Genomic DNA, 27,559 nt, shown 5'->3' with positions numbered 1-27,559 from the left:
ACACTTCGACCAAATAAACACTGACGCTGTATGGATCTGACTCTAGAATAAATGCACAGTTGTGTGGTATTCATAAGTCCAAATTGTTCAATTATTCATATAAGTCCAAATATTCATTTGCGGATAACTACCTAATTTGAATTGAACACAAGATTTAAAGTAACCTATCCGAAAGCTACTCTTATCTCAAATCCCCGACATTTTAATTAATAGACAAAAAATCTAGAACGTTTCTTTTAAAACCTGTCTGGCTTCTTTAAAAAAACAAAAACAAAAAAAAAATTAAAAGTTCATATTTTACAAGTCGTGAATTGAAAAAGAGACGACCATTTGATCGTCAGAATTCCAGTAGATCCTCGATTCGCAACAATGATCGATACAATCATAATCCGACAACCGTTAGTTCAACAGATCAACGAATTTGGTCCGATATCATTTCACTATTGATTGATCGAGACTCTACGGAAATTTTGACAAATCAGAATGGTTTTTATGCTACTTTAATGAAAATCACCGATTCTGATAAAATTACTAAATTCACTATTATTAATTTTGTCACTAAATAACTTAAGGCAATATATAAAAAGTTGATATTTATAGGTAAAATCTTAAATTCTACAAAAACTAAATTTTTAAAAACCCGCATCCTAACCTGACACCCACATTATGATAGGGAAAAATAACATATGTAGCGTTTCATTGTACAAATGTGATATTTCCACTATCGGAGAACCTCCTGGTCTCGATGACAGCTTACCGGCCATCGATTAAATGTTTTCAAAATTTTGAGACCAAGACTAACATTTCAAAAGGGTCAATCATTCAATATTACGCCCTTTTAAAATGTTAGTCTAGACTTGGAAATTCTGAAAATATTTTTTTCGAAAAGATTGGAAATTTTCACGAATGTTTCATATTTTAACATTGAAAATCGGACCGTTAGTTGCTGAGAAATTGACATTAAAAAATTGTGGGTTGTTTGGGTGAGACTAAGAAAACATCATTTTTTCTGTTTTTAAACCTTTGCATGGTAATATCTCAGCAACTAAGGGTCGTGTCAAAAAAGCAAAATAAAGAGAATTTTCTCAGCTCTTCAAAAATATTTTTTTCAAAAGTGGGCAAACATGGACACTTATTTTAAAAAAAATGAAAAAATGAGACTATTTAAAAAAAAAAAAGTTAACCAAAAATGGTATATCTTGAAAACGGTGCACTTTATCAAGTTTTCACTTCAGAACTTTTTGATTGCAAATTCGATTTTACATCGAAAAATGAAATTAAGAAAATGTTGCTACCAGTATTTCGATTTTTTTTTAAATCAGTATCAATTCAAAAATTCATAACTCGGTCGAAGATTTGTTGCCCATTTTGGAAATTTCTGAAAAGTTGGCAAATTAAAAATAATGTTTTTTTACAATTCAAGTTTTAGTGACAAAACGTCAAATTAAGAGCGAGTTTTTTACCAATGTGTAACAGGTCGTATCGAGGTGCTCCGATTTGGATGAAAGTTTCAGGGTTTGTTTATCTATACATGAGATGAACTCATGCCAAATATGAGCCCTCTACGACAAAGGGAAGTGGGGTAAAACGGGCTTCGAAGTTGGAGGTCGAAAAAACCTAAAAAATCTTAAAATTCCTCGCATTTCAGTAAAACTTCATCAATTACAACTGTCCTAGTTGCATTCGAAAGGTCTTTTGAAGTTCTTCAAAATGAGCCATAGACATCCAGGATTGGTTTGACTTTTCTCATAGCTTTTGCAAATTACTGTTAAAATAGTAGTTTATGCAACAAGTTGCAAAAAGAGGATTTTTTCAGCACGAGTCGTACATTTATCCAACGAGGTTCACCGGTGTCAAATTTTCACGTATTTTGTCAATAAATCGTTTAAATCAAAAAAATGTTGAAAAGTGTTCTACTTTTCAGCACCCATTTGAGTGCTGAAAAGTAGAACTTTACAGCATTTATTTTGAAAAGTATTGCTATTCGATTCTGTTATTTTTGGTACAGAAAAGGAGGCTTTTTCGTCGTTTAAGAATGACAGGAAAAGTAAGTAGTTTCACGACGGAATTGCAAAAATGGATTTTTTTTAAACCTTAATATCTTTTTGCAACAGCCTCCAACACCCATTCTCCCACTGGTCAAAAGTTAGGTAATTTCATGGACTATAAGCCTACGGTAATAACTTTTTGGCCAATCTCAGTTTTTCTCATAGTTTTTCGATTTTTCTACAACAAACATTTTACAACGTTAGTTTTTGCCCTGTAGGCCAAAATGACGGCACCTTTAGGGCTCAATTTTTACATATTCGGAATCCTCGGAAAATTTCACGTTAGTAAGAAGTATTGAAGTTGTAAATTTGATTTAAAAAATAATTAATTTTTTTTTGAAAAAAAAACAAAAAAAAAACAAAAAGATCTTAGGTATTTACACTGTGATCAATACGTCAAATACTGTATCAAGTAGGCGAATACCCGTTTCACATCTTATCCAACAAATTGTTAAAAAATGTTTTAATTTTTTTAAATTTCATTTTATCCAGTCCAATTTGCAACTCCAATACTTCAAACTTATGAGAAATTTTCTGAGGATTCCGAATATGACAAAGTTGAGACCCAAAAGTGCCGCTATGGAGGCCTACAGGACAAAAACTAACGTTATAAAATGTTTGTTGTAGAAAAATCAAAAACTATGAGAAAAACTGCGATTGGCCAAAAAGTTATTACCGTAGGCATATAGTGTATGAAATTACCTAACTGTTGACCTAAGGGAGTAAGGGTGTTGGAGGCTGTTGCAAAAAGATATTAAGGTTTAAAAAAAATCAATTTTTAACAGTAATTTGCAAAAGCTATGAGAAAAAGTCAAACCAATCCTGGATGTCTATGGCTCATTTTGAAGAGCTTCAAAAGACCTTTCGAATGAAACTAAGACAGATGAAACTCATGAAGTTTTACGGAAATGCGAGCAATTTTAAGATTTTTTAAGTTTTTTGGACCTCAAACTTTGAAGCCCGTTTTACCCCACTTCCCTTTGTCGTAGAGGGCTCATATTTGGGATGAATTCATCTCATGTATAGATAAACAAACGCTGAAAGTTTCATCCAAATCGGAGCACTTCGATACGACCTCTAGAACAAACCGAGCAGAATTTACAAATACTGCCTCTTAAAAATCACTAATCGATCAAAAAAATCTTTCAAAAGATATAGATTTTTGAATTTTCTTATATCATTGTATGGATCATTTTATTTTCGTATATCGTATATTATTTTATGGTATGGACAGCTGCCAAATTTGTATGGAAAAGTATATGGACAAACTAATGGTGCAAAATGGCTTTCTTGGGCATACCGAAGGCACCAAAAAAGTTCAACCGGATTATAAAATACAAAAAAAAAAAATCGAAGGACAGAAATCTCAGAGAATTGCTTATTCTGATTTCTTTGATAAAGTCTATAAATGCCAAAGATTAATCGGGCAAGAGGATTTTTTTTAATTTCTCGGGCTTTTTTATAGTTTTTTTTCTTGTTGAATCTTCCATGTTAAGCATTGCTCGAATTTGTATTCAGGCAGAACTTTAATTTATCTTTACGATCATTGGTGCAATTAAAAGATTTAAGATTTTGTTTTGAAAATCTTTCAGCTTGAGGAAAACTAGGAAAGTGCAAAAATGGGTGTGAAAACTTTTAACACTGGAACGCCCAACGCATGTCCAACTTACACGGACGCCCAAGCCTCCCAAAAAAGGTGGAACGGTAACTTCAACTCGCTGGTTCTCGGGCATAACTCAACCAATCGGGACGATTCTTGTTTCTAGTGATTTGTAATAATGTCTAGATGATCCTAAAAATTTTGCAGAACTTGATTTGAACAAATCTGTAATTTCTGCGACCGAAAACATCGTTCCACCTTTTTTCGAAACGACTGCCTCCGCGGAATTTTTGGCGAATTTTTTTTGGAGCCTTGGGCGTTGGAATGTTAAGTGGTGTTAAAATATGAGCATAAATGCTATAAATGGATTTTCATTGTATATTGGTAAGAAAGTTGGAATAGAACTCCAACGAAATATGTCCAACTATTTTTTTTGCAATTCCGCTGTGACACTTTATCTGTCCTGCTAGAGAAACGAAACGGCCTACTTTTCCCTACCTAAAATAACTGAATGAAACTTTAATACCTGAAATGGTTTCTGAAAAGTTTAACTTTTCAACACTAGTATCGAAAAGTAACATTTTTCAATATTTTTTGTTTTGAACGTTGAATTTACCAAACACATGAATGTTTGTTATAAAATTTCATTCAAGAAGCGTTTTTCGGAATTGCAAAAAATGTAGTAAACCTCGTTGGGTAAATGTACAACTCGTGGTGAAAAAATCTTCTTTTTGCAACTTGCTGCATAAACTACTTTTTTGCAATTCCGTAGTGAAACTATTTACTTTTCCTGTTATTCTTGAACGACGAAAAAGCCTACTTTCTGTACTAAAAATAACAGAATCGAATAGCAACACTTTTCAAATAAATGCTGAAAAGTTCTACTTTTCAGCACTCAAATGGGTGCTGAAAAGTTGAATTTTTCAGCACTTGTTTCGAAAAGTAACACGTTTCAACATTTTTTTTTGATTTAAACGATTTATTGACAAAATACATGAAAATTTGACATAAAATTTTAATCAGTGAATCTCGTTGGATAAATGTACGACTCGTGCTGAAAAATCCTCTTTTTGCAACTTGTTGCATAAACTACTATTAATGTACCCGAAAAAGTACGCCGTGGGACAATTTATGCAAATTTAGAATTAATTAATACGCATTGAAATATTTTAAGCAACATTCTAAACTATCAAACACAATTTTAATACATCAATTTGTTGAAAAATCAATGAGTTATGTCTAGAAACTAAAAAAACACAGTTTCAAAAAACCACAAGGTTGAAATTCATTCTGGTTCTTTCAAAAGAACTGAGTTTTAAAAAGAACCGCGGTTCTTCTTTTTGTGAGCCATGGTTCGTTTGCTCTTTTTAGTGAACCGGCTCTTTGAGCGGCTCGCTGTTTTTTTGCCCACCTCTAGTAGAAACCACGTTACCCGCGTTGAGGAACTGCTTGTTTCGAAAATTGGTTTCAAGCAAAGAAAAGAATTATGAAGATTTACCAGGAAAAAATCACGATACAAATTACTATCTCAAATCCAAACATCAAACAGCTCAGATGTTCGTGCAGCAAATCCGCTTTCCGCGCAGCAGAAACTTAATCCCGGGCTTAAAATTTAATCAAAAAGCGTTAGAAGAAGCGATAACAAATACAATTTTATGCTTCTCGCTTTTCTTCCCCAAACTGCCGAGATATTGGATGACCAAAAGCACCGAAGCAAATAAAAGCCGGGCCGGAAATTTTCCGTTCGCTGAAATCCAAACTTTTACTGCCGGCGCGGGATTAAGTTCCCAGAAAGCGATTTCCGTTTCGGGGTGAGGGCGTTAAAGTTTCTCGAGAAAAGCAAAACAAAACTCGATGAGGTGTTTTGAGTGAGGGTGTTGGAAAAAAAGGGAAAGCACGTCTGTCATCAACCCTCCTGGAAGACACTGTTGATTCTAATCTATTTCGGCCATATTTTCACCCACTCTCTCTCTCTCTCTCTCTCTCTCTCTGTGTTACAGGTCTGAAGAAAATCGTCTGGCCGCTGCTCTTTGGACTGCAAATAGTGAAAACGGTGCTGCTGGTGCTGTTCCTGCCCAGTATCATCGGATCGCTGGGTAAAATCGTCGGCAAAGGTAAGTTCGGTGGGGGTTAATTGGGTTTAGAGTTTATGTCTACATTACTTTCATTTGTCGCCCCCCCGACAGGGCTTGGTTCGGTGTCCGGGCTGTCCCATCCGGCCGCCACCGTCGAGGATTTGGACTTCAAGGACAACTCGTACAACTCGGACCAGGACTTCCAGATGAACATGGAGAACAACGCCTATCTGCCGCCGCTGGGTAAGGATTGCCTCTTCACATTACGGTGAAAATGGCCGGTTTAAAGAGTCGTTGGTTCGAATTCTCAGACAAAGATATCCCATACCATATTTGTGCTTAAAGATAAGCTGTATCTCATTCAATTTAACGAATTTCCGATGGTAAAATCGCATGCAAAAGCATGCACATCACCATTGTGAGAAAATGCACTTAATTTTACACACCGCATAATTTTTTTTTGTAAATACAAAAAAAGATTAAACCGACGGGATTTAAACCCAGCACCATCAGAGAGGACTGGCGCCTTAGACTCTTTGACTGAGAGAACTTTTGTTCAAGCAATACGACTTGCTTGTCTTAACAAAATTTGGCCCGGTCCTATCGAAAACTATATAAAAAGAGAACAACACAAAATACCTCCAAATCAGTACGAAAAATACAGACTCTAAGCACTCGAAAAAAAGATAGCCAAAAAGCACGATTACTTCAAATATTAACTAACATGTTATTTTGTAACACAATAAGTTCAACGATGATAAAGAAAGGACTGATTTTGTCACTGCTAACGAGAAAAATGGACGCCGAAAACAGGATCGACCTTGCAAAGCTTTCGCATGGCCCCGCTGCCCGCAATCGATCCTTTTTGGCAGCGTTGCCAGATTTTGAAAAAAAAAATATGAATATTTGCAAAAAAAGTTCGAAAAAATGCTTCATTTCTAGATGCAAAATCGGATTTGAAATCAAAAAGTACTTAACAGAAATGTTGACAAAGTGCAAAAAAAAAAAACAAGTGGAAATAGACTGAAAACAATTTAAAATTAATTTTCACATAGTTCAGATTGCTTAAATCATTTGAGTTTACTTGGAAAACCCATTGTACAGTACTGCAAAAAGTTGTTTTATTCGCGAATAAAATAATTTCGTCAATATTTAGATATTTAGAAAACTAATGATTGCAGATCAACTGGATAGCAGGTGAGCAGTTCTCTACGAAATCGATCTTTTTTTTTAATTTTAATTTTTGTATTTTTTAAACCGGCTGAAACTTTTTTGGTGCCTTCAGTATGCCCAAAGAAGCCATTTTGCATAATTAGTTTGTCCATATAATTTTCCATACAAATTAAGCAGCTGGAAAATTCAAAAATCTGTATCTTTTGAAGGATTTTTTTGATCGATTTGGTGTCTTCGGCAAAGTTGTAGGAATGGATATGGACTACACTGAAAAAAATGATACACGGTAAAAAATTTGGTGATTTTTTATTTAACTTTTTGTCACTAAAACTTGATTTGCAAAAAAAAAACACTATTTTTATTTTTTTTATTTTTTTATGTGTTTTAGAAGATATCAAATGCCAACATTTCAGAAATTTTCTGATTGTGCAAAAAATTTTTGAGCGAGTTATGAATTTTTGAATCAATACTGATTTTTTTAAAAAATCGAAAAATTGGTCGCAAAAATTTGTCAACTTCATTGTTCGATGTAAAAGCAAATTTGCAATCAAAAAGTACTTATGTGAAATTTTGATAAAGTTCACCGTTTTCAAGTTAAATCCATTTTTAGGTGACTTTTTTGAAAATAATCGCAGTTTTAATTTTTTTTATTAGTGCACATGTTTGCCCACTTTTGAAAAAAAAAATTTTTGAAAGGCTGAGAAAATTCTCTATATTTTGCTTTTTTGAACTTTGTTGATACGGCCCTTAGTTGCTGAGATATTGCCATGCAGAGGTTTAAAAACAGGAAAATTGTTTTTTTAAGTCTCACTCAAACAACACACCATTTTCTAATGTCGATATCTCAGCAAATAATGGTCCGATTTACAATGTTAAAATATGAAACATTCGTGAAATTTTCCGATCTTTTCGAAAAAAAAAATTTAAATGCCTTAAATCGGGGTGATGTAATTTATATAATTTAATTTATTTTTCAAATATAAGAATTTTCTTATGATATGTATGTTAAAAGGGTGTACTGGACTGGATCACACAATGTCCATGTACGTCTTCTCAAATAAATGCAAAAAAGCTTCAAAAAATAGTTACTTTCAAAATTGTTTATTTCAAAACCAGGGTATTTTTGATGGTTTACACCAATTTCTCATTACTGAATTTAGTTAAATTTACTGAAATCTGCACTACTGAAATTTTTATTAAATGGAAACTTGCTGAAAAATAAGGTTGAAAACTAGTGTTGCCAGCTAATCAACTTAAAAAAATGAACGTGAATTTAAAGAAGTTAAATAAAATGTTCCAATTTTTCAACAAAACTCAAAATTACTCAGAAAGTTGTTTTGCTGTAAATCTGTTTTTTTTTTTTAATATTTAAAATACAGATTCGCTTGAAATATGACCCGACTCCGCAGCCCTGAATTTTATGATCTTTTCGAAACATTTTTTTTTTTGAAAATTTTGACGTCAAGAATAACACTTCAAAAAGGTTAAACATTATTTTCATTTTCAAAGCCTTAATGGATAAATCGTAGGTAATTTTTCAGCTCTTTTTAAATATTTTTTTTATTGGTGGCTTTTCTCCTTAAAAGAAAGCTTTAGAGCTATGGTCTAACAAGAGTTAACCATTTTTGGCAGTGTTGCCAATTTTTTGTCGCTCAATTTCAGTTACTGTTTTAAAATATTTCACAAATCACCGCCCTCAATCATTCCAGACTCGCACCCGTCCGGCACCAGCTACAACCTGATGTACGACGCCAACAACGGCGCCCTGTCGCGGCTGGGCTTCGGCGGCGGCCGCGTCACGTACGTCAACTCGCCGAACGACCGGCAGCAGAAGCGCAACGACTTCAAGATCTTCCACGACATCCCGAGCAGCAGCCTGCTGCTGACGAACTACGACCCGTTCTACAGCCCGCTGCTGTCGCGGTTGGACGCCGTGTTCGCCCAGATGGGCCTGTCCAGCAAGGAGGAGGCCTGCCGGGAGAAGCTGGTCTGCCTGATGTACGCGAACCCGGCCAAGTACGCGCCGTACAGCAACCTCATTTCGGCGCAGCTGAGCAGGTAATTTGAGTGGGAATTTTGCTCATTAAATGGTCTAACTTCCAACTTTTTGCCACAGGGAACTGAACGAGCTGCGCAAGCCCACCAACGACAACCCGGACATTCTGCGGTTCTTCAAGTACATGCGGTCCGCCAAGGACGGCCAGGACGGCGTCGACTGCGAGCGGTCGTACAAGGAGTGCTCCGGCTACAAGGACCTCTCGAACCCCGCCATGGTGACGACGTTCAACGACATCAACAAGCTGGTCCTGGCCCGGAAGCTCTAGGGAGGAGAAGGGACAGATCGGAAAGAAACACAAAGTTGGATTTCAGGTAGCAAACGCAAAAGCAATCAGTCGTCGACGTCGAGTCGAGTAGCAGCAGTAGAGTTTACTTAGTTAGCAAGCAAATGTAGTTAGTGCGAACGAAATGAATCTCTTTGCCTGTGGTGCGGGGATTATCCTGTGGTAAGAAAAGTCTTTTCAATTCCCGGCCTCCGCGCACCTGAGAAGGGAGAAGTTTCTTCCGGAAGCCCGGAAGGAAGCAGTGTAATTGTTAGTTTAACGCTTGTTGAAAGTACGAGTGCCTTCCGGGAAATTCGGGAAGGCACCGATAGCAACTTTTCGACTTTAGTCTTTGGATGGTTTCTTTGTAAAGAAGAAAATCAAAGAAAGCAACGGTTAGGTTTAATCTTAAGCTGCTACACCTATCATTGTGGGGGAAAAAGTAATTTTAGTTGGATGAAATGTGCCTGTAATTATGTATGTTTTAGTTGTAACTGCTTGTCCTATCTCTTAAATAATTTATTTATTTATTTAAATATTTATTTATTTATTTCACTAGAAAGTCAACTGTCTAACTGAAGATAGACACACGAACGGAAAGTAATCCGTTACCGAATTAGGTCATAGGATACAAATAAACTAAAATAACTCTTCAATGTAATAAACTGTTATTACTTTGAACTAATTTCACGAAAATGTTTCAGCCCTCTTTTGTTTTTCGCTTGGTGTTAACGTTCTACGTTTGGAATTTGGTCAGGTTTATAATCTAAGCCCAAGTTAAACTTCATCAGCCCGGTACGAGAATCGAACTCACGACCTCTGGATTGGAAATCCAGCACGCCGTTAGTCGAAACCCATCCCCTACCGGTCAGTATTCCCAGTGAGCAGATTTACTCTTGGAAGGGATCTGACTTTGCCGAGCCAGACAGGAATCGAACCCATCACCTTCCGCTTACAAGGCGAAACCCGTAACCTCACTGCCACAGAAGCTCGGCATAAGTTGCATAAGAATTGATTATTCGGGAAAGAACTTATGCTACACCATGAAACCCATCCATTGCCGGCCGCTTCCATCTCCATCGCACACGTGGGGACAAGGACAGGGGATTTGAAAGGCGGGAAGTTTTGATGATCCACTTTTTTTTAAGAGCGAGTCCACGAGCAAAGCATACCCATCTCGCATCGACCTCATCAATCTGCCTGAAATTTTCAGGGGTTGTTTGTACATATAAAACTAGCATCTGTCCAAAATATGAGCACTCTAGGTCAACGGGAAGTGGGGCAAATCGGGACACAAATTTGAAGGTTCATACACGTCAAAAATCTTAAAAAGGCTATAACTTAGGCAAAATTCAATTTATTTTCAAAATTCAAAATGCATCTGAAAGGGCTTAAAAAATGCAACAAAATGCAGGGAGAAGCATCCCAATTGGTTAGTGTTCCATCCAGATATCAACTCGGTTCGACCTGCAGCTTGTAGGGGACATCTGGGACTACCATCTGAGACTGAGAACGCTTTGGGCAAGGCAGTTTAACATATTAAATAGACACTTTTACTTTTAGTGAATTTTTTGGTTGTAATTTTATGCTCGGGGGAACCCTTAGATCCCATTTTCTGGTGATAATTTTATCATATTCGTGTTTCTCAGACAATTTCACAATAGAAACATGCATAAAAATGTTTATTTTGATCCATTTTAACCCTTTAAAAAATAAAAGTTAAAAAAATCTTCGATTCACATTTATTGAAAATCAAGCTTGTTTCCTAGGATATTAGAAGACACCAGAAAAAAGCAGCTTTTTAATTTTTTTAACTTTTATTTTTTAAAGGGTTAAAATGGATAAAAATAAAAAAAAATTATGCATGTTTCTATTCTGAAATTGTCTCAGGAACACGAATATGATAAAATTATCACCAGAAAATGGGGTCTAAGGGGTCCCCGAGCATAAAATTACAACCAAAAAATTCACTTAAAGTAAAAGTGTCTATTTAATATGTTAAACTGCCTTACCCAAAGCGTTCTCAGTCTCAGATGGTAGTCCCAGATGTCCCCTACAAGCTGCAGGTCGAACCGAGTTGATATCTGGATGGAACACTAACCAATTGGGATGCTTCTCCCTGCATTTTGTTTCATTTTTTAAGCCCTTTCAGATGCATTTTGAATTTTGAAATTAAATTGAATCTTGCCTAAGTTATAGTCTTTTAAAGATTTTTGACGTGTATGAACCTTCAAACTTTGTGTCCCGATTTGCCCCACTTCCCGTTGACCTAGAGTGCTCATATTTTGGACAGATGCTAGTTTTATATGTACAAATAACCCCTGAAAATTTCAGGCAGATTGGTGAGGTCCAAACGACGTCCCATACAAAGGGGTATGCCCTGTTCGTGGACTCGCTCTTAAGAGGATTAGGGAAACTCTCCACGGTATCTTTCAGGATGTTTAGCTTTTATTTGGACGGTCTTGGGAAGGTGAATAGCTTAAGGAGCCACCTCAGGCGAGCGTTAAAGCTTTCGATTCGCGATTAAAAGCTCCATTATTCCGCCAGATCGAAGCATAACATGGCAATCGTAAAATCGCATGCAAAAGCATGCACATCACCTTCGTCAAAATAAACACTTAATATTACACACTGCATGTACATTTTTTGCAAATACAAAAAAAAAGTTGCAACCGACGGGATTCAAACCCAGCACAAACAGTAAGGACAGGCGCCTTAGCCCACTCGGCCATCAGACCGATGTAAAGTGAAAGGATAAACACATATTAAGCTTGACATGTCGATCGAGTAGGTTTCCCATAGGGGGATGGCGTCGCTTTTTTTAGATCACGTTTTCCACTTTTTCTCATCGAAACCGACTACTTTATCGACTTCATTTTGCTGGGCGAGATTGGACGCCGTCTATTTTTAGACGATGACTCAGCACTTTTCCACTCTTGCGCTTAAAAAAACCAGGTGGCAGCACGATGTAACGCCACGTCCCTATACTGATGGGCTACATATTTCAGGGTTTAAAAATACACAAAATTGCATAAAATAATGCAATATTTATTTTCACCCAGGCATTTTACCCGCAGCTGGATTACCCCCAAAAATTGCTCCGTGGACTACAGGTGAAAAGTCAAAGGTACCTATCATGCTGATCAATACCGACGCTGGCCACGACCAGTGGTAAGACACGGAGAAGTGGATGGGAATGTTAGTCCGATACTCGAGTGATGGAGACCGCTAATCGGCTGCGTCTCTGACAAAGTATCACATGAGTTTTGAGGGGTTAGTAAGATGGGTGGTAGGTGATGCGACCGCAAGCAATTTGTTTATCGGCTAAAATTTTAAAAATCTTAGGCAGCCGGATGCGGAAAGATACATAATTGAATATTTAAAACTTTTTTTAATCGAACGCGTGCCAACTGAGCAGTAGTGCTATGGGATGGACATATCAGTATATTTTTACTTATTGTTCAATTGAGATAACGCAAGCAAATTTCAAAAATTGCGAATAAAAGACGCTTTACTCTTGATAAAATCGATAGTTTGAGGATTAAACTGCCAATTGGAATAAATTATTGCGATCAACGAATATAAACGAAAAGAAAACAGGACACCACGTAAGCAATCGTAATGAAATTAAAACAATAACTCAAACGAACTAAACCGGCGGCGTGCCTTCTGATCAACTATGATAAAAGAAGGATTTATGAAAAATGAAATATCAAATAAAAGGCTCCGAAAACACGTTGCAGAGTAACCGCGAGGTCCCGCTACTAACAATTGAATAACAAAAAATCAAAAACGCGCACTTTTGGTCTATCCTAAATGTCAGCATGCCTTTCGATAAACGATTCTATTGAAATGAGTTTTTCACCGTGAAAATTAAACACATTAATAAAAAAAATAATTGCACAATACACCCGACGCCGAGCCTTGGGATCAACGATGACATAGCATTTAATATAATTTTAATTAAAGCACAAAAAAAATAACACCAATCACTGAATAAAATGACGCTCGAAACACGAATAATCCCGCAAGGCAGGCGCGTTGCCCCACCATCCAAATGCGACTCAGAAAAGGTTATTTTTAAAAACAAGATATAAACTTAATAGTAGTTTGTGCAACAAGTTGCAAAAAGAAGATTTTTTCAGCACGAGTCGTACACTTATCCAACGAGGTTCACCGAGTAGGATAAATACGACGAGTGCTGAAAAAATCAAGTTCCAAACAACATTTTTTGAAATTTCGAAAACACCTTTTGAGTGAAATTATAAGTCAAATATTCATGTATTTTGTCAATAAATCGTTAAAATCAAAAACATGTTGAAAAGTATTACTTTTCGAAACAAATGCTGAAAAGTCCAACATTTCAGCACTCATTTCTGAACCGTTTTCAAGTTCTATTTAGCACTAATTTCAAACATTTTTTAACAGGAATATTTTAAAAGTTTATAATTATTACTTTTCACATTAGACCTTTTGTCCATTCGACATTTTGTCGCACATCCCTATGACGAATAGATCAATTAGTATTTAATTAACTTCATAAATATAATTTGGACTCTTCATTTTGCGAAAAAATCTAAAACCTATCAAAGTACCACGGCTTTTAAAGCCACTTCAGCTTACGGTATATATTTTTCAGTAGTAGAACAGTTCTCTACGAAATCGATATTTTTTTAATTTTAATTTTTGTATTTTTTTCAATCCGGCTGAAACTTTTTTGGTGCCTTCGGTATGCCCAAAGAAGCCATTTTGCATCATTAGTTTGTCCATACACTACACTGAAAAAAATGATACACGGTAAAACAAATTTTGGTGATTTTTTATTTAACTGTTTGTCCCTAAAACTTGATTTGCAAAAAAACTATTTTTTATATGTTTTAGAGGACATCAAATGCCAACTTTTCAGAAAATTCCAGGTTGTGCAAAAAATCTTTGAGCGAGCTATGAATTTTTGAATCAATACTGATTTTTTCAAAAAATCCAAATATTGGACGCAAAATTTTTTCAACTTAATTTTTCGAAGTAAAACCAAATTTTTCATCAAAAAGTACTTTAGAGAATTTTTGATAAAGTGCACCGTTTTCAAGTTAAAGCAATTTTTAGGTAACTTTTTTGAAAATAGTCGCAGTTTTCCATTTATTAAAGTTAGTGCACTTTTGAAAAAAAAAACAAATATTTTTGAAAAGCTGAGAAAATTCTCTACATTTTGCTCTTGCCGTGCAAAAGCAGGAAAATTTATGTTTTTAAGTCTCACAAAAACAACCCTCTATTTTCTAACGACGATATCTCAGCACCTAATGGTCCGATTTACAATGTTAAAATATGAAACATTCGTGAAATTTTCCGATCTTTTCGAAAACAATATTTTCACTTTTTTAAATCAAGACTAACATTTCAAAAGGGCGTAATATTGATTTTTTTCTCAATAGTCATCAACAATACTTACAACTTTGCCGAAGACATCAAATTGTTCAGAAAATTCACTCCAAAGCTACCAATTTTTGAATATTTACATACCATTTTTTATGGACAGCAGCCGAAATTGTATGGAGACTTGTATAGGTGAACCAATAACACAAAATAGCTTCTTTGGTCATAAGGAAGGCCCCCACAAAGTTTGAGCCAAATAAAAAAATACAAAAAATAAAAATAGTTGAAATCGGCTGACTTCGTAGACAATTGCCTACCATCCGGGATTCGAGCTGACGACCTCCGGATTGTGAGTTCAACTGCCTACCAACGCGTCTACCTAGACAGAACTCATGGAGACTACCTGGACTGCGCTAACGTCCTAACGTTTAGTTTATATCAGGACCAACATTTACTTTGACAAATCTCGTCTCAAAAAATGCCACCTGTACCGTCTGGGATCGAACCCAGTCCAACTGGGGTGAGAGGCAACCACGCTTTCCATTAAGGTTTAGGGACCTACATAGGGAAATGAAATGTTCTGGGAGTAATTGCAAACACCCAAAGTCATTCAAATTTAAGGTTGAAAAACTTGTAGTTTTTCTTTCGTGCAAATATAACAAAAACTACCAGATTATTATCAACAACAGTTTTACAATACTTGTAATTGCTATAAGTTTCGTTTTTTTCCAAAACTATTTTAAATTGATTCCAAACTTGTTCTTGCATGGTCTTGTTGCTCGATTAGAACCCCGATTTGACAGTTCGATTGGAACCCTGAGAGTGACATTTCGCCTCTCCATATAGGCTCTCTATTAAGGCTGATTCTGACATTCATGTAAATAGAGTTTTCCATTAAATTGAAGCGTGTCTAAAGCACACAAAAACACACAATTTCATTCAAAGTGGACATCAACGACACAAAGTAACACTAAACCATCACAAAAGAAAAGTTAAATAAAACGATAAAAAATAAATTTGATGGCAGCAGCAATAACCAGATAGGATCAAGTGTCAATCAACAGCGAGGCAAAAGAAAGGGACCTCGTTTTCAATGTTTCCATGCTTCAAAAAGGGCAAACAAGTCCGTCCGCAGAACAACAACAACCCAATTTAACACACACACACACAACACAATATTGTCTGCGGAAATGTGTAGTATACAGAGTAGAATATATGTAGGGTCACATCAGCAGCAGCAGCAACGTTATTGTGTAGCAGTTTGTGTTTTCCTTTTCTCTTCTCAACTAGAAAAACGGAAAAACAGAACTTTTGTAAAATAAAGTGTCAACTGTCACTCCCCCCCCCCACCTTCCACCAAATCCCACCCTGTGCCAAGCACTTAGTCAGTCGACATGAGAACTACTAGATTGTGCCCCAATACAATAACGACTCCCCTCATTTTCTCCCAGCTCCACGTGGTCCCAAAGGTCACCCCACCTCTTCCCTTTAAGAATCGTCTCTACTTATGAAGGGTACGACACGCGTGTCGTAGGAAGGAAAGTAAAGCAAACCGGAAAATTGAAATGAACAACGGCGTCGTTTTGTTTCCATTCCTTACTTGAGACGTCATATTGCCTTCTTCCGGGGGAAATTTCCATTGTTTCAAAAGTGAGTGAGAATGATGTGGCAGATTATCAAAAGCGGAGGAGGACATATTTTATGCAAAAAAAAACAGGACAAAGACAATGCTTCCTTTTTCTGAAGGAGTAACTCGTTGAAGTGCGAAGAGAAAGTACGGGAGAAAGACAGTTTGACAGATGGCACGTTGCGAGGAAAGTGAAAGTGTGGAAATTCTTGAGACGATACGGGGCTCCGAGCTGTCGCCAGAATCACAAGTTTATTGCGTATTGCGTGCGTTGGGAGGAGTCATTTGTGATCATTTAGAGGTTTTTGAAATGAAGATTGTTCATTGCTTGATTTATGTTCGAGAGCATTGACAGATGGTATGTAATGTGGGAATTTTACTTGAAAACGGTGCACTTTATCAAAATTTAACTAAAGTACTTTTGGATTGAAAGTTCGATTTTACATCGAAAAATGCAGTTGAAAAATTTTTACGACCGGTTTTTCGATCTTTTGAAAAAATCAGCATTGATTTAAAAAATTAAAACTCGGTGCCAATTCTGAAAATTTCTGAAAAGTTGTCATTTTATGTCCCCCAAAATATATCAGAAAATGAAAAAAAAAAATCCAAAATAGTGTTTTTTTGCATGATCACCAAAAATGTTTACCGTGTACCGTGTACAACTTTGTCGAAGACACCAAATCGATCAAAAATTTCCTTCAAAAGTTACAGATTTTTTAATTTTCATAAATCTTTTTTGAATTTTCCAGCTGCCAAATTTGTATGGAAAATAATATGGACAAACCAATGATGCAAAATGGCTTCTTTGGGCAAGGCACCAAAAAGGCTTGAAATTTTTAGATTTTTCTTTGAACAATACCAATAGGACCATCATTTTGTAGGCTTCTACGTTCTGTAAAATTTGCTTTTAAAATAATAAGTTTTTTCATTTTAGTTTCGAGATACAGTCATTTTAGTGCAACAAAAATGATAAAAAAAATCAAGCTTCATTAGAATAAAACCAATCAAGCTTCACTGAAAAGAGAAATTTTTATTATACTGAAAAGACTATCTTGGAACTTAATTAAGAAAAATTAATTATTGATTAGTTTGTTTGTTTGTTTATATCTGGAGTTTTTTTAAAAAAGGTCCAATAAACCAAATTTTCAGTTTTTGCTTTTTGGGTGTTTTTGAATACGTAGACGTAGAATGATAGAAAAACTAGACGATCAAACTGAACTAATCTAAAAACTAAATATTATTAAAATGATCTCAGCATGCTGTCTTAATTCCTATGCTCGAATTTAACAATTGTAGATTAGTTAGCAGTTGATTCCATTCTGCAATACCCCTAACAAACAAAAAGAATTGGCATAGTGAGATGATCTAAATCTTGGCAAGATGAATTGTCTTCCACTTCGGCTTCTCATGGGAGTTATTTTTGAGGTGACGTATGGAGGGGGCTGATTGACAATAAATTTATGTAAGAGTAGAACTGATCTAAGCACACCAAAACGAAAAAAAAACTTGTTGCCAGAGCAATTAACAAATTCCTGCATCAATATGAATATAAAACTTTATTGTTGGGACCTCCAACTATAATTTGAAGTGAAATACGGGGCAATTCAAATGCATGTTACAATGTTCGGATAAAAAAAATCAATTGCAAAATTTTATTTTCAGATTTTAAAAATTCTTATTTTGGAAAGTTAAATTTAAATTGTTTTAAATTAAATTTTAGTTTGGTTTTAGTTTTTGATAGTCGATTTAAAAGAAGACAATAATGTGCAAAGGGTAAAATTTTTCCTAACCTTCTTACTACATTGCAACAATTCGATCGGAAAACCACTAGTACCAAGGACCTTTTCCAATTTCCTTTTACTGCTTCATGACAACAGCCTCGGCTCTGGTCAAAATTCACAAAATTCTTTCCCTAATTGGAAACACGTCGGGGCACCGCAGAAAATGCCGCCTGGAAAAGTATCTTGCGTCGACCTTTCGTCAGTTCAGCAAGGATCACGTTCTCCGCAAACGAACAGCACTCCTAATTACAACGCATGAAAAGACCACTCATTTCCGGTGACGGCTTTTCCCGTCCTCAAGTCTCGGTCTTTTTTTATTTTCTTTTTATTCGCTTGACAGGAAATGTTTTCCCATTTGGTGGCACACAGAGTCGGGCACGAATGTCGGCGTGGCAGTTCATCATCAAGGACCTTCGTGGAAGGAGGACGATTTTCCACCAATTTCGGCGAAGCACGGAAAGGGTCTGTCCTTTCTGTGCCGATTAAAATTAACTGAAGACATAGTGTATGACATTGGCACTCCCAAAAAAAGTTCCAAAATAGCAAGACTTGGTTAGAGAGAGACAGAGAGAGACAGAATGAGTTGCGAAATATGAAGCCTGCTCGCATTACTTCCGAGGGAAAAGTCATTAAAATGCCATTAGAGGCAAATTTATAACCACTAAAATTGGATGTGTTTGTTGGGCCGGAATGGGTGGAAAATTTCAAACGAACTGAATGGCCTAGCCGCGAAGTTGTTGCATACTGGTGGGCGATTAAATTAAAGTTGTTGAATTGCGTCTATCTTGCGTACATATCAATCGTCCATCACGTGACGAGTAGCAACAAAACCGAAACGATTTTTTGAATGGGCAGTTAAAAGCATAGTTTAATATATTCGAAATGCCCGCAAATTTTGAACACTTTTGTGGTAACTTGTTAAAAGTAGGTATCAGGCAAAGTTTTTTCTCGACACTACAATTTTTAAAGGCTGTTTTAGCTCTGTTTAAGTAAAAAAAAAGTTCTTTTTCAGCAATATAATACATTTCAGTAAAATTTTACCAAATGCAGCAAAACACTCTCTGCAAATGTCTTGTTTCATAATTCTTATTGTTATTATTATTTTTTTTGAAAAGGTCTAATCAGTTTTTTACTTTTGGCTTATTAATTGCAAATTAATTGTGCTTGAGACCGCCTAAGTTAGGGTTTTTTTAAACATACAAAAAGCAAAAGATAAATATTTGTGTATTGGACCATAGAAAATATAATTCAGAATGGTGGGTTTTATAGTACCTGCACAATTAATTATCTGAGATGTAGGCTATTCGATTTATTTTGTATTTTTTAATCCGGCTAAAACTTTTTTGGTGCCTGCGGTATGCCCAAAGACGCCATTTTGCGTATTTAGTTTGTTCATATAATTTTCCATACAAATTTGGCAGCTGTCCATACAAAAATGATGCATGAAAATTAAAAAATCTGTATCTTTTGAAGGTCTTCGGCAAAGTTGTAGGCATGGATAAGGACTACACTGAAAAAAATGATACACGGCAAAAAAATGTTAATTTTTTATTAAACTTTTTGTTACTAAAACTTGATTTGCAAAAAAAAACAATTTTTATTTTTTCATAAGTTTTAAGGGTCAAAAAATGCCAACTTTTCAGACATTTTCAGGTTGTGCAAAAAATCTTGGACCGAGTTATGAATTTTTTATTCAATACTGATTTTTTTCAAAAAATCGAATTATTGATCGTCAAAAAAGGACTTAAGTGAAATTTTGATAAAGTGCAACGTTTTCAAGTTAAGGCCGTTTTAAGTTACTTTTTTTTTAAATAGTCGAGGTTTTTCATTTTTTTTAATTTAGTGCCCATGTTTGCCCGATTTTGAAAAAAATAAATAAATTTGAAAAGCTGAGAATATTCTTCCATTTTGCTTTTTGAACTTTGTTGATACGACCCTTAGTTGCTGAGATATTGCCATGCAGAAGTTTAAAACCAGAAAAATTAATGTTTTCTAAGTCTCACCAAAACAACCCACCATTTTCTAATGTCGATTTCTCAGCAACTAATGGTATGATGTTCAATGTTACAATATGAAACATTCGTGAAGTTTACCGATCTTTTCGAAAACAAATCAATTTATATCAAAACTAACATTTCAAACGGGCGTAAGAATTAATGTTCGGCCCTTTTCAAATGTTAATCTTGATTTTTCTAAATTTTTAAAATATTATTTTCGAAAAGATCGGAAATTTCACGAATGTATCATATTTTAACATTGTAAATCGGACCATTAGTTGCTGAGATAACGGCGTTAGAAACTGATGAGTTGTGCGGATGTGACTTGTAAAACATCAATTTTCCTGTTTTTAAACCTTTGCATGGCAATATCTCAGCAACTTTGGGTCGTACCAGCAAAGTTCAAAAAAGCAAAATATAGAGAATTTTTCAGATTTTCAAACACATTTTTTTTCAACAGTGGTAAACATGAGCACTTATTTAAAAAAATGAATTACTGCGATTTTTTCTCAAAAAACTTAATTAAAATGGCTATACAGTCATGCCTCGGTTTTGCACGCCTCGGTTTTGCACCGTTCAGCTGCCTCGGTAAAGCACGGCCCAGTGCTTAACTGAAGCACAGAGCTTATGGGTTTTTGGCTATATGGGAGACATTGGCTTTAATCGTATGAAAAATCATGCAAACATCAAAAAATTATAGTGTTTTGGAATCGGGGTGGTGTCAGTTATCCATTAAAATTATTATTTCATGAAATTTTTTACAAAAATACGTATTTTTCCTGTATTTTGAAAATGCATTTTTTTTCTCTAAAGAATCCAAAAATATATTGTTTTTGGAATATGGGTATCAAATGATCAGGTTTTTTCATACATTTCGGAAATAATAACAATTTTTTTAGAAAATACTCCAAATTTTCAATTTTCGAAAAAAATACTCAAAATTTAAATTTTTACAATATGGGTATCAAATGATCGGGATTTTTTCATACATTTCAAATGTAATAACAATATTTTTTTGAAAATACTCAAAATTTTCACAAAACCACGTATTTTCGAATAAAATACTCAAAATTTCCGTTTTTACAATGTGGGTATCAAACGATCGGGATTTTTGCATACATTTCAAATGTAATAACAATATTTTTTTGAAAATACTCAAAATTTTCACAAAACTACGTATTTTTGTAAAACTTTTCGAAATTTCAGTTTTTACAATATGGGTATCAAATAATCAAATCCTTTTTTTTAAAAACGTAGTTTTGTGAAAATTTTGAGTATATTCTTTTTTTAATAACTTTCGAAATGTATGAAAAAATCCCGATCGTTTGATACCCACATTGTAAAAACGGAAATTTTGAGTATTTTTTCGAAAATAAGTAGTTTTGTGAAAATTTGGAGTATTTTCAAAAAATATTGTTATTACATTCGAAATGTATGGAAAAATCCCTATCGTTCAATACCCACATTGTAAAAACGGAAATTTTGAGTATTTTATTCGAAAATACGTAGTTTTGTGAAAATTTTGATTATTTTCTAAAAATGTTGTTATTACATTCGAAATGTATGAAAAAACCTGATCATTTCATACCCATATTGCAATAACAATATATTTTTGGTTTCTTTAGAGAAAAAAAAAATGCATTTTCAAAATACAGGAAAAATACGTATTTTTGTGAAAATTTTTATGAAATTATATTTTTTATCGATAGCTGCCATCATTCCGATTCCAAAACAATATAATATTTTTATGTTTGCATGATATAGCCAATTATAGCCAGATTCCCATAAGCTCTGTGCCTCGGTTATGCACGCCTCGGTTTTGCATCCCCCATATGCGGTGCTAAACCGAGGCATGACTGTAACTTGAAAACGGGGCACTTTATCAAAATTTATTTGAAGTTAATTTTAATTGCAAATTGGATTTTACATTGATTTTTTTTTTGCGACCAATACTTCAATACAAATATTCCTCTTTGGTTCAGAGACTGTCAAAACGGTATTTTAATTTTTCATACGACTTTTTCAAATGTTAGGCTAGATTTGTTGAACATCGAATTTTGTCTAACTGCATTCAAAAAAGCTTAAATTGGTTGATTTGGCGCGAAACTAAGATTTTTTTTAAATCGACGGGAATGACTGAAAAATCTGGTGACCAACAGTCAAAATGTTCAACAAATTGCATGAAACAATTTAGCGTTAAATTAAATAAGGGGGAAAAACTTCCATAAAACTGTTGATGAAATGCTCGTGTTTGAAAATTGGAATTATTAAAAAATTATTAACAAATTCGATACTGTAGTCGCTTTTAACCTTTATTCAGTGTGGACATCAGTCAAAAATTTATGGAGACTAATTGCAAAATGCTTAGTTTGTTCAAAGGAAGCCCTCCTCCGACAAAGTTAAAGCCAAATAGAGTTTTTTTTTTATTATTTTTAAGTAATATTACATCAGCTATCGATTCTTAAAACGTTACCCAACTCAACGTAACGTTACTTGCACCAAAAACGTCACCAACTCTGAGTACGTCAACAAACGGGTTGCCGATGACCATCGATCGCTCAAGATCTAGCGATGTGCTAATCGAATCACGTCGTTAACGGCTTTGGTTTTGGCTTAAGGTGATACTCGTGAGTCATACACACCGAGGTTGCCGACACGCTGCAACCGGAGTTGAGTTGAAGCGCCTAGCTGGGAAACCCCACCATTCAAAGTTTGCGCGAATGCGTTTTGGTGTAGGTCATGATTTGTTTGCCCACCAAAGTAGGTCAACCGAGGTTGGTTAAGGTCAACCGCCCGGATACTGGAACTGAGTACTATTATCTAAACTACTGTCACTTCGTCAGAAATGTCCCATCACCGTAACGAGCATCTGCAAATGACCCCATTCTGTTCCTCCCGCTGAGTCCAACCAGAGCAACTGGGTCCTCTCCATTAGGGGCCACTGACCCGGAGTAACAAGCAGGGCAAATGAGTCATTTGTGCAAGTCTCGCCGAGTTGCAGCTTTGGTTTGCCTTTCTAGCCAGCCCCAGGCTGACTGGCTGTGGTCTTGTGCCCATTTCCCACTCACAATTTTAAAGCAGAGATAGTCCAAAGAAGAAAAGACAGTCACAGCGAACACTTGCTTGCTTGTTCAATACGCCTGAAACGACGCGTTACATAATGCCTCCAACGCGAGCAAGCTCCCTTGTGACGATGCTCTCGATTTGCGACGACAATCGCGTTACTTCAAGTTGGGGGATCGGGAAAAAAATGTTTTGCTTTGCGCACTAAGATGTTTATTTTACGGAAATCAATTTCCGATAGTATGCATCCAAAATTGAAGCTTTATTCTTACCACATCCACTGGTTTTGCATAAATTTCCACAAAAAAAACCATAACAAAACATCTTCAAACCTATCGGAAACCCCATCTCGCTCGCGCGGTAAGCTTTCCAAGAAGGTTGACGGGCTGCTTAGTGGTTCAAAGTTTGAAATTAGTTGCTGCGAGCAGCAATTCTTCCTCCTCGGAGTAATTGCTTAATGAGGTTTCGCGGAAACCAATTAGAGTGAATCTTTTCATTCCAGCACGTTTTTCCAAGACGAACTTCATCGCTGCGAATGCCTCAAACATTTAAAAGTAAATGTCACATTTGAGCAATTCTTCACCAAACCCGGAAATGAATTTTAATTATATTTTTTAATTTGGCTCAAACTTTGTGGGGGCCTTTCCGTTGTCCAAAGAAGTAATGTTGTGTCAATTTTGGCAGCTGTTCATATGAAAATGATGTATGAAAATTCGAAAATCTGTATCTTTTGACGGAATTTTTTGATCGAATTGGTGTCTTCGGCAAAGTTGTAGGTATGGATATGGACTACAATGGAAAAAAATGATACACGGTTAAATTTTTTTTGGTGATTTATTTTATTTTACTTTTTGTCACTAAAACTTGATTTGCAAAAAACACATTTTTTTTTAAATTTTTTGATATGTTTTAGATGACATTAAATGCCAACTTTTCAGAAATTTCCAGGTTGTGCAAAAAATCTTTGACCGAGTTATGAATTTCTGAATCAATACTGATTTTTTCAAAAAATCGAAAAATTGGTCGCAAAAATTTTTCAACTTCATTTTTCGATGTAAAATCAAATTTGCAATCAAAAAGTACTTTAGTGAAATTTTGATAAAGTGCACCGTTTTTATGTTAAATCCATTTTTAGGTGACTTTTTTGAAAATAGTCGCAGTTTTTCACATTCACATTCGTGAAATTTTCTGATCTTTTCGAAAAAAATATTTTCAAAATTTTTAAACCAAGACTAACATTTTAAAAGTGCGTAGTATTGAATGTTTGGAAAAGATCGGAAAATTTCACGAATGTTTCAAATTATGACATTGAAAATCGGACCATTAGTTGTTGAGATATCGACATTGTAAAATGGTGTGTTGTTTGGGTGGGACTTAAAAAACATCAATTTTCCTGTTTTTAAACTTTTGCATGGCAATATCTTAGCAACTGAAGGTCGTATCAACAAAGTTCAAAGATGCAAAATGTAGAGAATTTTCTCAGTTATTCAAAAATATTTTTTTCAAAAGTGGACAAATATGTGAACTAATTTTAAAAAAGAAAAACTGCGACTATTTTCAAAAAAGTCACCTAAAAATGGATTTAACTTGAAAACGGTGCACTTTATCAAAACTTAACTAGAGTACTTTTTGATTGCAAATTTGGTTTTACATCGAAAAATGAAGTTAAACATTTTTTCCGACCAATTTTTCGATTTTTTGAACAAATCAGAATTGATTCAAAAATTCATAACTCGCTGAAAGATTTTATGCACAACCTGGAAATTTTCTGAAAAGTTGGCATTTGATGTCCTCTAAAACATATGAAAAAAAAAATTAAAATAGTGTTTTTGGCAAATCAAGTTTTAGTGACACAAAGTTAAATAAAAAATCACCAAATTTTTTTTACTGTGTATCATTTTTTTCAGTGTAGTCATATCCATACCTACAACTTTGCCGAAGACACCAAATCGATCAAAAAATTCCTTCAAAAGATACAGATTTTTGAATTTTCATGCATCATTTTGGTATGGCCAGCTGCCAAATTTGTATGGAACATAATATGGACAAACTAATGATGCAAAATGGCTTCTGTGGGCATACCGAAGGCACCACAAAATTTTCAGCCGGATAAAAAAATAAAAAAAAAATGAATAAAAAAAGACCGATTTCGTAGAGAACTGCTCGTAAATATTAGAAAATTTGTAAGTTTTCAATGAGTTTTTTGATTAGTTTTGGACCTTCAGCTAAGTTGTAGATATTGATAAGGACTATTAAAAAAATAGGTACACGAAGAAAAAAGTGTTCCCAAAATCGTGAACAAGCGTTCATAAAAATGGGAACCTCGAACAAAGTGTTCAAATTTCATGGTACGTTTTTCAAATTCGTGTACACGAAAAAAAAAGATTTTAAACTAACTTTTTTCACAAACATTCAATTTCCCAAAATCCGAGTCCAAAACATTGAAGATCTGGCAACCTTGTCTCACGTTATGTCCACTTGAATGATACTTAAGCAACATCAACTTCAAGCAGCATAATTAAAGTGGAAAATGATTTTTTGTCTATTAACAAAATGCCATTTTATGATTACAAACGATGCAAAGCTCGAGGATATGAACAGAACTCATAAACGGGAAATGCAAAATCTGCACAAATCAAGGAAAATGGATTTTCTATTAATAGTGCCAGAGTTAATGAATAGATCCTTTCAGGGAAGATTTCATGAACGGGAATCAAACCAGAACTGTTAATTAACTATGGTGCAGGATGCAGACGACGTTATTTATGGAACTGGATGATGAAATATTGTTAGTGCGTCCGAAAAAAAATGTAAGCATGAAGCATTATTTTATAAAAAAAAACTGCACATAGGTTTTAGCTTAACATAATTGGTTGATTTAAATTTAAGGCACAACATCAAATCTGTGTTTTTAATTAAAGAAAATAATCCAAGCCATCCTAAACTTGGTCCCAACTCGGTAGCTCCCACGTCTTGCGGACACAGAAAAAAAAACAAACCATCCACTTTTACCCAGGTCATTTGTGGTCTCTATTGCAAGTTTATGCTCGAACCATTGGATTGCGAGAGTCCAACCGCTGCCAACGATTCCACCGGAGCGGGCTTGGTTTGGTGTGTTGACTCCCACACCTGGAATGGCTTAACCAAGGCCTGGAACGACGGAAGGTTGGAGCAGATGGGAATCGAACCCATGATCTTCCGCTTACAAAGCGGACAGCGTAACCATTCGGCCACGCACTGCCACCATTGTCTTACGGACACATGCACATCAGTAAAGCTCGCCGAGCATTGCCCGCAAAGCTTGCCTTTGATCAACTGCTGCTGCACGATGCAAGGTTGCAGGAATTCCCCAGAGCAAACGACGCGAACGAACGAACAAACGAACGTCAGTAAGAACTCAAGCCATGCCAACCGCAGCAAAGCTTTCGGTTCAGAGCCAAGACACGGATCCCCGAAGAATGGCCTTCGCCGGCTGATCGTTGACTTTCTTGGAAAGACCGGCGGGATTTTCCATTATGTAACCTCCAGCGGCTGATGGGTGAGTTTATGAAATGAAGCAATAGTGGTTTTAGCTCCGTTTGCGACGTTGGAAAGTCGAATGTTCTCAACGGCTTTTTTATCCCTTTACTTAGCGTTGTAAATGTTCAAATTTAAGTAAAAGTAATTAAAAAAAAACAGTTTTGTCAACAAACACATAAAAAAATTAAGTTGTTGATCAAATATAGTTCTCTTAGTCACAAATTAAAGTCCATTCAAAAACTGACATGAAAACCTCGAAAAACATATTTTTGCAATTCCGTCGTGAAACTACTTACTTTTCCTGTCATTTTGGAACGACGAAATAGCCTACTTTTCTGTACCAAAAATAACAGAATCGAATAGCAACACTTTTCAAAATAAATGCTGAAAAGTTCTACTTTTCAGCACTCAAATGGGTGCTGAAAAGTTGAACTTTTCAGCTTTTGTTTCGAAAAGTAACACTTTTCAACATTTATTTGATTTAAACGATTTATTGACAAAATACATGAAAATTTTACATAAAATTTCACTCAGTGTGTGTTTTTTGGAATTGCAAAAAATGTTGTATGGACCTCGTTGCAAAACTTGATTTATTCAGCACTCTTCGTATTTTTTTTTTTTTTTAATTTATATTTATTCAAATTTCTTTTCCATGTACATTCATTCAGTTAAAATATTATTGAGTGTCCAATCACAAACGATGACTTTCCACCTCAATTTTAAATACTAGCATCTTTCATTTATTCATGAAATATTGTAGCTTTCGCTATTCCGTGATTTCAAATGTAGGAGGTCCTACATGTACAAAAGGGAAAAGGGATACCTTAAAACTAACTTATAAACTATATAAAGAGCGGATCAATGCAGCTGAAGACTGCAATGATTTTTGTCGAAATGCATCAATTATCTTATTGGACATAACATCCAAAGTGTCAACTTCGGCTAATTGATGAAGTTCACTGGTGCTGAACCAGGGAGGAAGTTT

At 35.2% G+C, this 27,559-nt stretch overlaps 2 protein-coding genes across 3 annotated transcripts in view; one reads left to right on the top strand and one right to left on the bottom strand.

Moving 5' to 3' along the window:
• Positions 1–9,846, top strand: part of LOC6039067 — a 118,417-nt gene extending 108,571 nt beyond the window's left edge. The window contains exons 4-7 of the mRNA XM_001848693.2: positions 5,649–5,762; positions 5,835–5,966; positions 8,606–8,954; positions 9,013–9,846. Of these exons, the coding sequence (XP_001848745.2) occupies positions 5,649–5,762; positions 5,835–5,966; positions 8,606–8,954; positions 9,013–9,220 (803 nt within the window). The 3' untranslated portion in view covers positions 9,221–9,846. The remainder of the gene's footprint in view (positions 1–5,648; positions 5,763–5,834; positions 5,967–8,605; positions 8,955–9,012) is intronic.
• Positions 1–27,559, bottom strand: part of LOC6039069 (cap-specific mRNA (nucleoside-2'-O-)-methyltransferase 1) — a 145,042-nt gene that overhangs the window by 20,631 nt on the left and 96,852 nt on the right. The gene's annotated exons all lie outside the window — the stretch shown is intronic.

Source organism: Culex quinquefasciatus, chromosome 1 (assembly GCF_015732765.1).
Source record: "Culex quinquefasciatus strain JHB chromosome 1, VPISU_Cqui_1.0_pri_paternal, whole genome shotgun sequence".
NCBI lineage: Eukaryota > Metazoa > Arthropoda > Insecta > Diptera > Culicidae > Culex > Culex quinquefasciatus.
Note: the sequence above shows the minus strand (reverse complement) of the source record. Positions and strands in the feature narration are given on the sequence as shown.